The sequence below is a fragment of the Momordica charantia genome, assembly GCF_013281855.1.
Source record: "Momordica charantia cultivar OHB3-1 chromosome 4 unlocalized genomic scaffold, Mcharantia_2.0 BLBB01000004.1, whole genome shotgun sequence".
Lineage (NCBI taxonomy): Eukaryota > Viridiplantae > Streptophyta > Magnoliopsida > Cucurbitales > Cucurbitaceae > Momordica > Momordica charantia.
The window spans coordinates 2337118-2354038 of record NW_028275162.1 but is presented as its reverse complement, the minus strand read 5'-3'; the positions used below and the strand labels follow the sequence as shown (position 1 = coordinate 2354038).

The window sequence follows — 16921 nt, the reverse complement described above, 5'->3', positions numbered from 1 at the left end:
AACCTCAGCTTCTAACCTTTTCAAGACCATTAATGATTTAACCGAACTATTTAAAGGAAAGGTCACCGAGATGATCTTTTCTCATGCTCCATATGTAGGTCCTATTTTGCTCTCCAATAATTTTAAATTTTTCTTCCAAAATATTTAAAAATTTTAATTCTCTCTTCAATCTTCAAACTTTTGTTAAACATTTTAATTGGAATTGAATGAATAATATCTTTAAAACAAATTAGAAGTTTATAATAAAATGGAAATTTTTAAGATTTTAAGAGCAAATTGAAATCAAAACATTTGGTATAATTTAGCACATATAAGGAGTTTTTTTCTTTTCTTTTTTTTTCTTGGTTTCTACATTAAATTCTAATATTTTCATATTCTCAATTTCCTCTTCTCAAATGCTTCTTTTTAATCAATTTATGTTCTTTTAATCAATTTATGTTCGATTAATTTTCTTAAATTGTTCTTTTTCTTTTATTTTTGGGAAAAATTAAAGTAAATGCATCTTATAAATGTTGCTTTTTTCCTTCTTTTTTTCTCTCTTTTTGGCTACCCTTTGTGTTTCTTCATCTCAATTATTTCAAAGCAAATTCCTTTTAGTTAAGAGATATAAAATTGTTTAATATTATTAGGTAATTTACAACTTAGGATATTTAATATAAAATTATGAACCAAATGTGGAAATAAATAACAATTTTCTTATGATCTTATAAAATAAGATGTAAAATTATAATTAAAAAAAATAGAAGAGAAAAAGGGAGAGTATTACAAAATCAAGTCTAAAGTACAAATTAAATAATAAAGTAACATGAAGAAGAATTTAAAGTAATCAAAAGTTTCCTTCCTTTTTTTTCTTTTTATAACTTTATTTTCTATATTACTTAGATTATTTATAGTTGTATTATTAATTATAAACTTTACACTTTTGAGTTGGCTAAGTGAGCAAAAAGCCAAAAGTAAAAGAAAATTAAAATCATAAAGAAGCTCTATTAATCATTCATGCTTCAACTTTAAGCAATGTATTGGTTGGTCCCAAAAGATTCTTTTCCTAAAAAAATTTAAAAATTGTTTTCTTTCATATATTTTTATATCCATTTTATTTTAGTATTTATATTTTGAATTTTTTTGGTTTAGCTCATAAATATTGCATAGAAATCTATTTTTATGATTGTCGCTAAACTTTTGTATTACATTTAATATAAATCTTTCGTGATATCCCATAAATTTTTAATTCAAGTACATATATCATCTGTTCGTTTTAAGTTTATAGTCAAGTTTGATCCATCTACTTTCAACTTTAGTTTATTTGTGTCTCTATACTTTGAAAACGTTAATTTTGGTCCCTATAGGAGATTGTTGTGATCACTTTTCTGGTGTGAATCTTTCTTTCATACCACCAGGAAGCCTAGCTTTCACAAATAAACAAAGGGAAGAAAGCAAAAAAGACGAAGACATATGAATCCACCAATTACGACAAAGTTGACTTGCGTCAACCTCGAGCAACAACATTGGGATAGGATTGGGTTCCCCACTCTCTGAAGCCGAATTAGGAGCGGGCAAGTTCAATGGGACGGGCACTTCCGCACTAGGAGATCTCCGTCTTATATCGTCGGCCTCCCAGAATGGACGAAGCAGATTCGGGAGACTTTGGATAACGTTGGCATTTATGGTACTGTCCGAGTCGCGCAAACTTTGGTTTATTTGTTTTGGTCCCTGTACTTTTAAAAAGGGGTCATTTTGATCCCTATTTTCAAAACTTTAACATAAATTATACCCATAATGAGAACTTTTTAATATAAAGTCGTGGTTATATTTCAATAAATAGATTGAATGAAGTGTCATGTTAAAATTGTGATAAAAAAATAGATTAAAAATGAAATTAAGGGACCAAAATAATTACTTTAGGACTAAAACAATATTTTGAAAATACATGAACCAAAATGAACATTTTAAAAGTAGAAGACCAAAATGAAGCAAAAGTGAAAGTATATGACAAAACTAATATTTTAACTGTGAATAAAATTTCAAAAACATCCTTCAAAGCAAAAAGGGGAATGAAACAAAAATTTACGGAGCATTCCTATTTTTTGAAAGCAAAAAAACTATAATAAAAAAATTTATTATCAACTAAAGACTTTAATGAAAAATATTTGTATCCTTACACAATCACAAAGTAAGAAGATTTTCGCCAAAAACAATAATTGGCATATACCTCCAACTAAGAGGCTGTGAGTTCGAGTCTCCTCTCCAATCTATTATACTACTTTTAATGTACTAAAAAAAAGATTTTATTTTATTAATATTTATAAAAAAATTAGTTTTCACTAACGGACAATATAAGTTGTTTATGAGTGAGAATCTTCTCTTTTTTCTTCCCAACTCGTGGTATAAAAACTCAAATTTGAACTTTTCGTTGAAAATAAATTGGCTAGAACCTTACAATTAAACTATATATAGATATAAATATCATTGTAGAACACATCGAGATTAATTAAATAAAACCACGGTTTCACACATGAAAAGAAACTACTACCAATTTTTACAAAGGCTTCAAAATTATCATTTTCATTATTAATAGTTTCAAAATTATTATATTTTTACAAATTTTTTTTTATAACTACAATATTTCTATCCTTTCCACCAAAATAATAAGAAACCAATTCCTAGAAATGTTCTTTGAAATATCAAACTTCCCATTTTGTCACCATCCATGAAAATGACTTTGATATATTCAAGTAATAAAGTCCACAATTTCACAATTGATAATATAATCTATGTTATGTTTTTGTTTACTTTTTTTCCCTTTATAACTTAAAAAGGAAGACTATAATTCTATTGGGTTGAAAACTTTTTCTTTTAACCTTTTTTTACCCTTGCTTTTGTTTTTTGAATTCTTACTTTATTAGGATATTGTACTTTTTAATGTTCTATATATTAATGGTTGGACTATAAAAAAAAAACTATTTTTGTTCTTATAAAGACAAAAAAGGTTGCCTAATATTTCTATTACATAAAGATACAAAAATTTAATAGTTATGATCAAAATGCTGAATATATGCTATTAATAACTATCGGATTAATAATAATAACAATCGGATTGGAATCTAGATGATTCATAACATAACATTTTTATTTTAGTACAGCAATTGTGGGGATGAGGGATGGAACTTCCGACCTCGAGAAAAATAGTTAGGCGCTTAGCCACTTAACCGCGGGCTAAGCTCATGTTGGCCCTAACAAAACATTGTAAACAACGAATAAACTGTCAAATCAAATATATTGAAACAACGAATATCAAAATATAGTTTGAAATTTGGACCATTGTATTTATCAATGCTAAACAATGACACTTCAATTATTTATATCAATTCATCTCATTCTTATTTAAAGAAATTAACAACAAGGACCAAGATCCTATATTTCATGACATTCTCAAGAAAAAAAAACAAAAAAATGCCATATTTCATTAAAGATAATAGACCAAATCAAAAGCTAAAATAATATATGAAATCTAAATATTTTGAACAAAATATGATCACATAATCTGAAACCCCATCTAAATAAACAATTTGTTCAAATTCCATTCGACCACCAACCTGTACAAAAATTATTAAATAATAAATTTAAAAAAAAAAAGGAAAAAAAAAGGGGGCCTAAGCAAGTGGATATATACAATATTATTTTAAAGTTGGAAAGATTCCGCAGCCCAATTCAACTTGTTAGACTTTTTATATTCTAAACGTGGGGAATATGTACACTGTTACCTCTAGGAAGCTGCTCAGTGTTCGTCAAAATGGAGATCTTATCAATGGCTTCTCCTCCATTTTCAGCATGAAAACTTTGACCCTTATTCTTCCTCTTCTTCCTCTCTCAGTTTTGACCTTGGACCCTGTCCAAGCTTTTCAAAACTCGGTTTCTTGCAGATTAAACTAATGCGTCCAAGAATTACAGATCACCAATGGGGTGCTTTTCATTTGGTATCAAGGCGATAATCATGGAGGAAAGCTTTGAATTAAAGTAAAAGGGGCTTTTTGTTACCTCTAGCTTTTCTCTGATCAGTTCACAAAGGAAAAAACCTGGATCCGGATTCGGGATTCAAACTTCATCTGTGCATCTTCTGCTCTTTCTGTTCATTTTGATCTGTTTTTCTTCTTCCTTGGGAGGTTTCTGGGTTAGTTGTATAATAATTTGACAAGGAAAATGAATCTGTGGAGAGATTTGAGTACCTTGGTTGTTGTTGTTGCTTCTGTGGTGTTGCTCTTTGGAGCTGTGGGCAGCCAAACAATCCTTGAGCCACGTTTTTCCTATGTTAGATTCAATGAAAGCCTGTACAACCAATTCTCGTTCACCGGAAGTTCTTCGATCGACGGGGGTGCCCTGCAGTTAACTCCTGACTCGCTCAATGATGATGTTAAGCTTCTAAATGCATCAGGCCGTATTATGTACTACCAGCCATTTAGGTTATGGCTCGAAGATATCGATAGGAAGGAGGAAGATGACATTGTTGCTTCATTCAATTCATACTTCTACATCAATATTTTCAGAAAAGAAAATTGGAATGCCGGGGAGGGGCTTGCTTTTCTTATAGCTCCGACTGCTGATCAGATACCTGATCAGAGCTGGGGGCAGTGGATGGGCCTCACCAATGCAACCACCGATGGTGATAGCGGAAACCAATTTGTGGCCATCGAATTCGATACCGAGAAGCAGGACTTTGACCCCGACGACAACCATATCGGTCTGAACATCAACTCCATTCTCTCAAAGAAGACTGTTCCCCTGAATACATCTGGCATAGTTTTATCCCCACAGAATGGAACCAATCACAGTGTCTGGGTCGAATACAACGGCAAAGAAAAACTTCTGCAGGTTTACATGTCTAAAGACAAAGACCCAAAACCTGATAAACCTCTCCTCAATGAAACGATTAACCTGAAACAGTATGTAAAACAAGAATCATACCTTGGATTTGCTGCTTCTACAGGCAGCCCAGAAATTCAGCTGAACTGTGTCTTGGAATGGACGCTTCAATTAGAACATCTTCCGGAGAAAAAAGATTTTACGTGGTTGAAGATCGTAGCTGGGGTTGGAATCCCGGTACTTACGATCGCAATTCTGGTTGGGGTTTGGTTATATGTTGGTTATATGAGGAAGAGGAAAGCGAGAAGGGATGCAGAATCGAATGTTCAGGGTACACTGAAGAGGTTGCCTGGAATGCCCAGAGAATTCAAGTACAAGGAACTAAAGAGGGCAACTCATAACTTCCATGAAAGCATGGTTCTGGGAAATGGAGGATTTGGGGTTGTTTACAAAGGGGTTCTGCAGGAAAAGGATAGGGAGAAGACTGCATCTTCAACTTCCATTGGCAGGCTCGAAGTCGCCGTCAAGAAATTCTCCAGGGACAGCATCAAGAGCAAAGGCGATTTTCTGGACGAGCTCACCATCATTCACCGTCTTCGCCACAGGCACCTCGTCCGTTTAGAAGGTAAAACTTCCATTCTCTGTTCTTCCAAACAAACAAGGAGAAAGAGAAGACGTTCCCGACAAAATATATAGTTTACTGAGGAAAAGATAATTCTACCATGGCTGGTAGATATCATAAACATATTGTAGTAATTGAGAAGTTTCACTAAAATTCTAGCTCAAAGAGAGTGACAGAGCAAAATATTTGTGTCGTTAATAGGAGCATATATAGAATATGATCTCAGACCAGTGTACTAAAACAACCATTGTAATTTTTGTTCAGGGTGGTGCTACGAGAAAGGGAAGCTATTATTAGTATATGATTTCATGCCTAATGGAAGCCTCGAGAATCACCTATATGACGTTGCTGACCAGAATGTTCTCAACTGGAGACACCGCTACAAAGTCCTTGTAGGAGTTGCATCTGCATTGCATTACCTGCATAATGAGTATGACCAAAAGGTACTGCACCGAGACATAAAATCAAGCAATATCTTGCTAGATTCCGACTTCAATGCTCGTCTAGGAGACTTTGGCCTTGCTAGAGCCTTGGATCATGAAAGAAACTCTTATGCAGACCTGCAGTTTGGTGGAGTTCCAGGCACAATGGGTTATGTTGCTCCTGAATGCTTCCATGAAGGGAGGGCTACTCCTGAATCTGACGTATATGGTTTCGGGGCGGTGGTGCTTGAGATTGTTTGTGGCAGGAGACCAGGCGCAAGTGTCGAAGACGAGCAAAATCAGTACACCCTAATTGATTGGGTGTGGAAGATGCACCGCGAAGGACACATTGAAAAAGCTGTCGATAAGCGGCTGGATAACGATGTTGTAGTTGATGAAGCTAGGAGGCTTCTACTACTTGGGTTGGCATGTTCAAATCCCGTGGCAAGTGAACGGCCACAAACTCAGGCTATACTCCAAATTTTAAATGGAGCTTTGCCTGCACCTCATGTACCTCCATTCAAGCCAGTCTTCATGTGGCCTCCTATGAGTACTACTTCCACCAGTTCCACCCTCGCTTCACTCTCGACCACGAATAACTCTCTACCATGAAGCTTCACCACAGCTGATCCCATGCTTCAGTCTCTGCAACTTACCTGAAAATCATGTTGCATTTCATTTGTTTATTGTTTCTTTTCATTCTGACATATGCAAGGTAGAGATGCATACCCGGGGCTAAAACTCCCAACGTCCCAAGTAACCAGTGGCTGTAGATTTCAGCAGAATTCATCAGGTTGCTTCTGCACAACGCACGAGCACTTGAATGTATGAGACTACACCTTTTTTCCTTCTTTGACTACATAGTGTCATCATCTAATCACCCTATTCTCCCTGTTGCTAGACAGACTACTGAATGTACCATCATTTTGCTTTACATATACAGCATTTGACATGTTTTCTATACAAATCGAAGACCGTTTAACAACTTCCTAAATTGCAGATTATACCAAAATTCAAGTCCCAAGTGTTAAGTTATTATAATCTTCTATCTACTCCCAATACTTGCACATCTGTTTCAATAATGTTCAATCAATTTTTTTTTTCTTTTTGTGAGAGACAGAGAATAATGTTCAATCTTGAAACAACAAAAGACCTCAAAAGAATATGTAAGAGTTGGAATTAGGAATGACGTGATATAATATCGTAAAAGATGATCTAATATCACAATGAGATCAGCAGGTCTTGAAAATAATGAAGCAACATCATGAATAGTGCCATATCCTTGGGCGTAGAGTACAATCTCAGGCTCAGGTTCAAGGAATTTCTTGTCTAAGAGGTGTAAATTATAGAGAGAAGTAAATATCAAATAAACTGCACATAGGAAACAAGAGTCATACTTATAAATCCAAGTAAACACCTTAATGTAGGAGTTTAAGGTAGTCACAGGAGAGATGACTTTCATCCAAGTATTCAAGTTATCAACATCTTTTGAATTTGAAATAGATGCTCCCTCCGAAGCAAAACCCAAAGAATTCCATTGTAACTGTTAAGAATAATGGATCGAAGAATAAGAGTAATACCAAAAATACAAGAGAGGATCAGGGGTCCAAATCCCTACCTTTACAAAATAGAGAAAGGAGTTACAAAGGGTACTCTGTACTCCACTCCACTCGAATTGTTAAAAATTAAGGAACACCATTAAAAGCTTAAAGCATGAAGCATGAATTAAGGAGAAGAATAATCCAGGCCTAAAGACTATAGCCCAGCAGGATGAATGCTCTTCACTTTAACTAGAAGTTTGGAAAATGAATAATTAGGCAACAAAACTTGTAAAGTTGGTGAGAGAACAACATTCTTTCAGGATATGAGAACCTAAAACTCCAGGAATAGCCTCATAATAAACCCATTTTCATCATAAACTTCTTTTGATTGCATTCCAGCAATTCACTCAAGGTAAAGTCCACTTTCTTCTCTATCAACAATTTCTGCCGCAACTCGAGCCTTTTCTTAAAACCATGCTTAAAGAAGTCGGGATATTTGGCAACTTCTTCAAGTTTTCTTCCCATAATTTCGACTAAAAATCTGATCCGAGGTTCTAATGAATGTTTAATGCTCTTGATCAGAATAGGAGGATAACCAGTCACCAAAGACACTACTTCTCCATCTTTAAACCCACATCTCCTTAGATAAACCAAATTGGGTCTCAAAACTTTGTCCACATCCCTACACAAAATGTCTGGAAATTTCAATGCAACTGCCTGAAGATCCATCTCCTTTAGGCCAATTGATTTCAGAAACTCCGATGTAGGGCGGAGCCTTTTATCAATGCTATAACCCATGAGAAATGGATTTTTTGCTATAACTTTTCCAAGCATCCCCTCCTTCGTAAGGCCAAGCCCAGCAAGAAAATCAACAGTTTCGATGAGCTTCGATTCAATGCTGTAGCTAATAAGCCTAGGGTTGAGTAGAATCATTTTTCCAAGCTGCTTTTCAGGGACCCCCAATGCTTGAAAGAAAGCCAAAAGCGGACAAAGCTTCTCTTCAACGCTATAGGAGAGTATGCCAGGAAATTTGGCAATAGCTGAAGCAATTTCATGAGGCTTGGTGCTGAGTGTCCCAAGGCACTCAACCATGGGGACAAGTTTCTCGTGGAGTCCAAGAGCTAGAATCTTAGGGCACTTAGAAACAACAAAAGGGAGCTTCCTCTTTTGAATCCCGATTCTTTCCAAATATTCCCAGTTTTCAGAAGCTCTTTCTTTGTGCACAGCTTCTAAACGCCTGCACTTTTTAAACATCTTATCGATGCTTCTGTCATCAAACCCTTTATCCCTGAAGAACCACAGCATATTCGTACCATTTCGACTGGCGCTAGTTTCCATAAACCCTGAAAGATACAGCATACGAACAGATTTTTCATAACCCAACGAAGTGGTTGCAGAAAAGATCGTCACCAGTACAAACGAATAATGCAAAATTATGAGATGAATTTGAAATTAAACTCTGAACTCGAAAACCTTGGCCCTAGAGTGTGAAATGCAATGCAGAATGGCGTTGATTAATACAGTAGAAACAGGGTTCACTTCACCTTCTTCCATCAGATGCTATGAACTTCTGCGCTCGATCAAAACTCCAATTGTGTGGGAAATTTGAGAAAATTTCAGTTACAGAAGCAGGAATTCTGGGTCCTAGACGAGAATCATTTAGCAAGAAGCATGAGAGCTGAGATTCGGCAAGAAGACGAAGCAGCTTTGGCTATTTGTACGGAATGGATAAGTTGAGACTTTGAGAGACTGAACCAAATGAAGAATTCTCTTGCCGCCGTTTAATTCATAAAATTTCATCAAGTTTTTTTTCTCTTTCTTTTTTTGGACGAAAAAAATTTCTTCAAAGTTTTTTTTTTTTTTTTATAAAAAATTCTTCAAAGTTTATTGAAGGAAAAAGTGTTTTATTGACAATTGAATAATTTCACTAAAATTCACACATTTTAATGAGAAAAAATCAATCCCAAATTCTATCAATTTCATGTCATGCTTGATTGAATCAGAAGCAAAGGTTAGAAAAATATCCTTTGCATTGAAAGAGGGGTTGGATTTACTCGTAGTTAAATTATTTAGAATTAAATAGAATTTGTTTTATCTAGCTTTAAATCTTACATATATCTAATATGTGTAATTTTTCATTTCTACGATTCTATCGAATTATTTTTTAACGTTTTTTCTAATGAAATTCAATTGTCAAAACAAGTATATAATTCAACAGTAATTGACATATACCTAAGAAGTTGTGAGTTTGAATCTCGTCCCCAACATGTTTTACTAAAAGAAAGAAATATGAAATTCAATTATTTTTTCAATTCTAAGACAAACATTTTAATAAAATTGCAACAATAGTGATAAGTTTATGGTACACTTTGTCGCAGCCTGAGGTTTATGGTCAAATTTTGTCATTTTTCTATATATATATACATATATATTTATTTATTGGTCGAGAATATCTGTTTTAATTGATTCGCTTATATTCAATTTGACTTTTTAGTTTAAGTTAAATTAGAAGTTTATTTCATAAAGTTTTAACGTTTGTTCAATTGTCTGGGTGTTTCTTAAAAAAAAATTGTTTGATGTTTTTGAAACTTATAGGTTTCTTCTTAAAAATAATACATAATGTCAACTTTTTAATTTTTTTTAGTTAACCTAGCCTTCTTCATCCCTCAAAATAGATGTCTAATAAATCTCTAATCAATTATTTTTTAAAACTTAGTGAGACGTCCAAAATTAAAAGTTTTAGATATTTTTAAAATTTAGATACTAATTAAATATTCTTATTAAAATTTTCATTAAAAATTTAGGAAATTAGTTAAAAAAAAAAAAGAAAAGATTTATTCAACCAAACTTATAATTAATTTAACATTTATTTTACGATTATTAACTTTTTTTTTTGGTCCCTTGCTGGAACTTTTCACAGTCCCCTTGCTGGAACTTTTCACAGTCCCCTTGCTAAAACCCTACACTGTTATCAACCTCCATCGTTATCGATCATTTTCCGACTGCTACCAATCTCTGTTCGTTGATTTCTTGGCTCGAGATTCCCATGGCGGCGTTGCAGTTGCAATTGCAATCTCGCCTTCGAATGTCGAAGATTGTGTCTTCATCAATTTGGAAGTGCGAAAGGCAGCTTCCTCTGCTCCACGATTCACTGCGAACGCAGGATTTCTCGCTCTTGCCGACGCAATCTCGCTGTTTCAGCTCCAATTCCATGGACGACGATTGGGCCATCTCAAATTCCGAGCCGAGGAGCAACCCGCCGCACCGGCGTTCTCCTCCGGATTCCCGCGAACCTCGTCGAGTTCCTAAATTCTCCGATGGAGTATCTGCTTCTTACCCTGGGGATGATCGGAACCGACGGATTAATAAACGTTCGGAAGGTTCCTCGTTTCGATTTGATAATGAAGGCGGCATTTCGCGGCAAAGGAGTGAGTTTCTGTCTCAGAAGGATTTTAGCTTTCTTGAAAAGTTCAAGCTGAATACTGATAATCAGAGTAGTAGCAAAGAGAAGACCGAGCAGAGCTCTGCTCCTCGGTTTTCTGAATCTGTCCAGGAGAAGCAGTCGCAACCGCAGCGTCCTCCTGAAGCCGATGAGATATTCAAGAAAATGAAGGAGACGGGTCTCATTCCTAATGCTGTCGCCATGCTTGATGGGCTGTGCAAAGATGGGCTTATCCAAGAAGCAATGAAACTCTTTGGTTTGATTCGTGAGAAGGGTACAATTCCAGAAGTTGTGATTTACACCGCTGTAGTTGATGGGTTTTGCAAGGCCGAGAAGCTTGATGAAGCCATCAGGATTTTCAGAAAAATGCAGAAAAATGGCATTTCTCCTAATGCTTTCAGTTTTGGCGTCTTGATACAGGGACTGTACAAATGCAATAAATTAGAGGAAGCCATAGGATTTTGCATTGAGATGTTAGAATCTGGGCATTCTCCAAATGTAACCACTCTTGTTGGCCTAGTTGACGAGTTATGCAAAGAAAGGGGAACGGAAGAAGCTCGGAGTGTCATAGAAACCTTAAAACAAAAAGGGTTCTTGCTGAATGAGAAAGCTTTAAGAGAATTTCTGAACAAAAGAGCCCCCTTTTCACCAAATATCTGGGAAGCAATCTTTGGGAAAAAAACGAAAGAATTTTTCTGAGATTATTGTCGTGGTCATTAAAAGTTGTAAGTCTTCTTTCTTTTCCCTTTAATGTAATTCCTTCGCTACTTAAAGATATTTTTTCATAATATATGGAGTAATTGGAGTAAATGGACATGTTACCCTGGAAACCCTCTTCAATATTTTGATTGCATCTACAAGCTTGCACAAATTGTAGGAATTGTTGGGTACATAAATGATAAGGTAAGGAACAAGGAAAAAAAAAAAAGAACAGCCCGTGTGTTATCTTAATCTCGTTAGAACTTATAGTATGTCGCTTAATCAGAATTTATCTTATTCTGTTAAAATTGATAAAAAAAAATCTATTTTAATTTAGCATTATAGGATGGTTATGTCACTAAACAAATTTTTATTTCCTTCGTTCCACCTCAAGCTTACTGCACAAGTTTATAAAGCAGGTGCACACACGTTAGCAGCTTCTAAAAACGCTCAACACAATGCAGACCTTCAGCATGCAACTAAGGATAAGAATATAAAAACTCAAGTGAAAATCTTACTTAGTGTTGCTGTTCTACTTCCCTCTCTTCCTCTTTTCTTCTCCTTCTTCTTATCATCATCAGCCAGCAAGTCCAAAGGTTTACATGGAAAAAATTCAGTTAAGAGTTCACCTGAGTGAAGAGGTTCAAATTGCCTTCGAATGATACTAAAAATTTCATTGTCTGCATCAGCATATTCATGGTGGGTTTTTTACAACATGACATGATGGCATGTCAAACTAAGAATTATTTGTGCTTTTCTCACTACATCATTAAATACGTTTCAAAGTCTAGAAGAATAATTTATTGGGTAGATTTCGGCTTATGATGTTCAATGAGGGAACACAGATCAAGGTTTTTTCTTTCATGTGAAGTATGTCATTTCATTTTGGGAACTGATGAGAGGAAGTTCGTACACAATATTATGTTCACATTATTTGGTTATTATTATGATGGATCAAATAAGAGCTGTCATTTAAAAGGGTTGCCTAATGCGTATTCTGTTAATTGTGGCAAAGGATATGCAGCTCCCAAGTGTTCATGCTCATCTGCATGGTTATGTGGGTGAAGATACCAATCATATCACTGAGAAGAAACCACAAGTTGAGATCATTGAAACTCAGTAGCCAGAATATAAGGATTGTGTTGAAGAACAAGAATCTGATTGAAGTTGAAGACTGAAGAGTGAACTATCTACAATTATTGAAAACTTTAAAAGTAGGGTAAGTTTGGGGAACATAATACTTGTGCAATCAAGTCAATTGAATCCTACCCTAGCTTGAAGACTGATGGACATCTGTTGCAAGATTGAACATCAAAAAATGTGTAATATACCATTTGCCTTTTAGAAATTTGTTTCAAACAATTATTGTTAGCTATGAAATTTGAATACTTCCTTGCTTTCTGCCATTAATTGCTATACAGAGATGGATTTGTTATCAGGATTAGCTTCCCTTATTTTACTATGTATAGAGCTGCCTATATGTCTAAAAGCAAGAGTGGAAGTGCCCTCTTCTCCAATTGCTGATTCTCTACGGTGAGTTCTGTTCATGGCTGTACTCCTACTCCCTGATATATTTGATATATTTATTTAAGGCTAAATTACAAAAAAATAGCCTTTAACTTTGCCCTTTGTTTAAAAAATACCTCTATCATTTCAAAAGTTTCAATATTGTCTTTTGACCTTTCATAAACGTTTCAAAAATACCCTTTGAGAAAATATCCGCAAGTTGACGTGGCAGCATTTGAATCGAGTGACAATTAACATAGAAGGCTTTCCTGGATTAAGTGTGAAAAGAGAGGAATTGCTCAAGAAACTATCATATTTAAAGATGTGGACAATAGAGGAAGAAGATTTTTAGAGAAAATTGGATAGACAATCTAGACAAACTTCCACGCTAATTGTCACGTCGTTCCAGATTCTGCCACATTGACTTTCTGTTCAAAATAGTTGAAAATACTAACGGATGTTTGCTCAAAGGGTATTTTTGAAACATTTATGAAAGGTCAAGGGTAGTATTGAAACTTTTAAAAGAATAGAGGTATCTTTTAAACAAATGGCAAACTTCAAAGTTATTTTTTATAATTTAGTGTTTATTTAATTTAGGTGAGAAGAATGACGAATATGGAGCAGATACACCATCTGCTCCCGACTCTGGGGAGGAGAATGAGGAAGAAAGCCCATGTTACAAGGTAACATTTTATTTTTTAAGCTAAGCACAACTCATCATATATGTACGTATTTTCCCTAGAAGAGCATAGGTGATTGTCGGTATTATATTATGTTGAAGTCCAAGTTTATTTAGTCAAAACCTGGGAAGGGAGGTGGATGCTGTTTGTTTTCTTATTGTTATTATAAGTGAAGAAAATGAAAATGTGGTGTTGAGATATGGATTGAATATGATTGGGTTATTGAATATGATTGGGTTGTTGGGTATCATGTGATGTTTTATTTAGTTTAGATACTTTTAAGGCATTGACTAACTTATGAAGTATTGAGTGTAATGTGGGGTCGGTGCCGGCCCTCCTTTCCTGCCGGAACCATGGTCATTGATTAATATATATGTATGGAAAAAATGATAAATTATAAAGCGTACCTCGAACTTCTCCCTTTTGTTTAAAAAATATCTCTATCCTTTCAAAAGTTTCAATACTACTTTGACTTTTCATGAACGTTTCAAAAATACTTATTGAAAAAATATCTGCTAATATTTTGGATGAAAAGTTAGACGTGGCGTAATCTGGAACGACTGACAATTAATGTCTCAATTTTTTCTTAAAAGTCTTCTTCCTCTCTTGTCAACAAAGTTTGTTTCTCCATTGTCTACCCAATTATGCTCTCATCCAAGTTTCTTCTACATTTCTATCTTTTCAGATTTGATCCAAACAAGCTTTCATGTTAATTGTCACGTCCTTCCAGATTATACAATGTCAACTTTCTCGTTCCAAATATTGGTAGATGTTTTGAAACCTCTATGAAAGGTCCAATGATATGATAGTATTAAAATTTTTAAAAGAATAGGAACATTTTTGAAGTAAAAGGCAAAGTTCTTGCTCCTTTTTTTTTTCTTTGTGATTTAGCCTAGAAAATAAAAACTCGTGGGATGTATGAATATTTGGCCTACGAATGTAGTAAATAGAGTTGGAAGTCTGTTTCTTTGCACAAGAGTTTGATTGGTGGGGTAGAATTTAAATGGTATAAATAAGGATGAAAATGCTACAGTATTAAAATTGGTTTTAATAAATGTTTGTATTTTCAACACAAAACTAGGCTTCTCAATTTCAAATTTTTATATTATCTCTCCCAAAAAAGAAAAAACAAATATTTATATTCTCTCAAGTCAAATATCCCTAATTGGTTATATTCCTCCAAAAGTCAAGGCTTGAAGTCAACCCCACCTGATTTTGAGAAGCCAAGCCTTCTACTATATAAAGGCCTCTGGTTCTTCTCTGGTTATAATAACCAGCAACAGGGAGGAAGAAGAAGAAGGCAGGATGATAAGCTTGGCGCTCGGTCGGGGTCCGGTGAGCATGGCTGTCATTGTCTTCTTCACTTGTGTATTAATCCCTCTGCGTCGACTGCAGACAGCGATCGGGAACATGATTGGCATTCTGTTGGGCAGGACGTATCAACCGCTTACAATGGATGTGCCACCGTGCGAGGCAAAGCTCCCCGTTTTCAGGTTCGAAGAGCTGCAGCACAGGGGCGAAATGGAGGAGGAGATTTGCTCGGTTTGCCTGGTCGAGTTCGTCGGAGAAGATTCTGTGAGCCAGTTGCATAAATGTGGCCATCGTTTCCATCTTGAATGTATTGAAAATTGGCTCCATAGAGATCACTTCACCTGCCCTCTCTGCAGATCCTTCCTCTTCACTTCACTGTAAATCTTTTCGGAGCTTTATTTTCACTCTTGTTTCATAGCTCAACTTAAAATTTAATTTGTTTCTTTTTTTTTAATGAAAATCTGAACTTTCATTAAGACAAATGAAAGGAAACAATAAAATTTTTATTCATAATTTAAATTTTTGTACTTTTATTTTATCTCATTTTAAAAAATTATGGAGAGAGGATTAGGAGAGATGTTTTTTAGTACAACAAGTGGAGTGGGATATGCAAACTTATGACCTTCTGATCAGAGATGGATATCAATTATAGTTTGTTTTAGTTTTAAACTATGATGTTAGAAAATCTACTAGAGGTGGTGATGGTTTTAAATTTTTTATATTCAGAAAAAAAATTTGTCCATTGGCAATTACTTTTACTTTGTCTTGTAAAAGCATTTTTTAGTTTCAGCCAAAAGTTTTTGAATTAAAAATGAGGTTTATATAAAATAAAAAAAAATTACCTTCTAGTTTTCCAATTTTAAATGTATACGGAAAAAACATAATATTATGAATTAGAAGTTGTTTAAGGTTGTTCTATAGAATAATTTTATGCTTTTTAGAAAAAATTCAACGAAAACATATTTGGTATTTTTCTTCTAAACTCATAGAATTATGAATAGTGTTCGAATACCTTAAGAATTATTATTGAGACCTCTAGTACTTAAGTTTCATTTTCAAAAATTAAAAGTTAAAAATAAATTGTTGTCAAATTAACTGCTGATTGTCAATTCATAAACTCTGGTCTAATCTAAAGATGATATCTCTCTCAACCCACTCGTTGGAATGATTCACCATTATGAGGTCCCAATTAACTTTTGACCTTATGTAGAATTATTGATCAGCTCAACTATAGAACCTATTATTGATAACAGTACTGTCTCCAAAAACCCAATTTTGGACATCACATATGTCGTCTTCAAAGGTGAAGGCTTGTGTCAGTGAGTTGAAAGCCTCGACCTCCATGAGAGTGGTGAGGAAGTCTTTTTGGGTCATCAGATTAGACTTTTTGTACGAACTATCCCTTTTAAGCACCAAATTTCACTCCTACTCAGAGGAAGTAATTGTGAGAAATAACCATTTTAAAACCATCATTTTGTTTTGTTTATTAAACTCCAAAGAAAAGGGAGACTTGTTCTTGCTCTCCCAAGAAGACGGAAATAGCGGGTTGAAAAAATATAGCAAATACAAAAGACAATAGTAACAAATTAGATCTATAACAAATCCTAATGGCCGGTTTGAAAAAATACTTTTTTTTTCCCTTAATAATTTAATCCCACGCGCTCACGTACGTTGGGAACATGGTCAACGCTAAAGATGAAAATAAATGTCAACGACTGGAAAATTTTATTTCAACGTCAACGATTCTCCAGGAAAGACGATTAATTCGATCCGTAAACTTTGGAGATTGGGCTTGTAATTTTTTATATAAAGCCCAAAGGCCCAATCGTATTAAATGGGCC

General features: G+C 34.6%; 3 protein-coding genes across 9 annotated transcripts; 2 read left to right on the top strand and 1 right to left on the bottom strand.

Annotated features, from left to right (window-relative positions):
• Positions 1-3498: 3498 nt before the first annotated feature.
• Positions 3499-9217, bottom strand: LOC111007658 (transcription termination factor MTERF6, chloroplastic/mitochondrial). Of its 5 annotated transcripts, none has more exons than XM_088122760.1 (5): positions 8987-9217; positions 7299-8785; positions 6631-6701; positions 4960-6557; positions 3499-4876 (listed from the first exon to the last, which is right to left on the bottom strand). In XM_088122760.1, exons 1-2 carry the CDS (start codon positions 8994-8996, stop codon positions 7794-7796), a joined length of 1002 nt encoding a protein of 333 aa, XP_087978886.1. In that variant the 5' UTR covers positions 8997-9217; the 3' UTR covers positions 3499-4876; positions 4960-6557; positions 6631-6701; positions 7299-7793. The 5 variants fall into 5 exon arrangements, with proteins under 5 accessions (XP_087978886.1, XP_087978887.1, XP_087978888.1 ...); XM_088122761.1 differs by having other exon boundaries at positions 3499-6557; positions 7299-7444; positions 7520-8785; XM_088122762.1 differs by having other exon boundaries at positions 3499-6557; positions 7319-7444; positions 7520-8785.
• Positions 4198-6886, top strand: LOC111007657 (putative L-type lectin-domain containing receptor kinase S.5). Its single transcript, XM_022280086.2, has 2 exons — positions 4198-5482; positions 5744-6886. Exons 1-2 carry the CDS (start codon positions 4198-4200, stop codon positions 6511-6513), a joined length of 2055 nt encoding a protein of 684 aa, XP_022135778.1. The 3' UTR covers positions 6514-6886.
• Positions 9218-10345: 1128 nt separating the features above from the next.
• On the top strand, positions 10346-15593 carry LOC111007869 (Pentatricopeptide repeat (PPR) superfamily protein). 3 transcript variants are annotated; one of them, XR_015790494.1, is made up of 5 exons: positions 10346-11609; positions 12599-12905; positions 13005-13116; positions 13687-13772; positions 14956-15593. XR_015790494.1 is itself a non-coding variant. In XM_022280400.2 (2 exons), exon 1 carries the CDS (start codon positions 10489-10491, stop codon positions 11581-11583), a length of 1095 nt encoding a protein of 364 aa, XP_022136092.1. In that variant the 5' UTR covers positions 10346-10488; the 3' UTR covers positions 11584-11609; positions 12608-13021. The 3 variants fall into 3 exon arrangements, 2 of the variants coding, with proteins under 2 accessions (XP_022136092.1, XP_022136091.1); XM_022280400.2 differs by lacking the exons at positions 13687-13772; positions 14956-15593 and having other exon boundaries at positions 12608-13021; XM_022280399.2 differs by lacking the exons at positions 13687-13772; positions 14956-15593 and having other exon boundaries at positions 12599-13021.
• The last annotated feature ends 1328 nt before the right edge of the window (positions 15594-16921 follow it).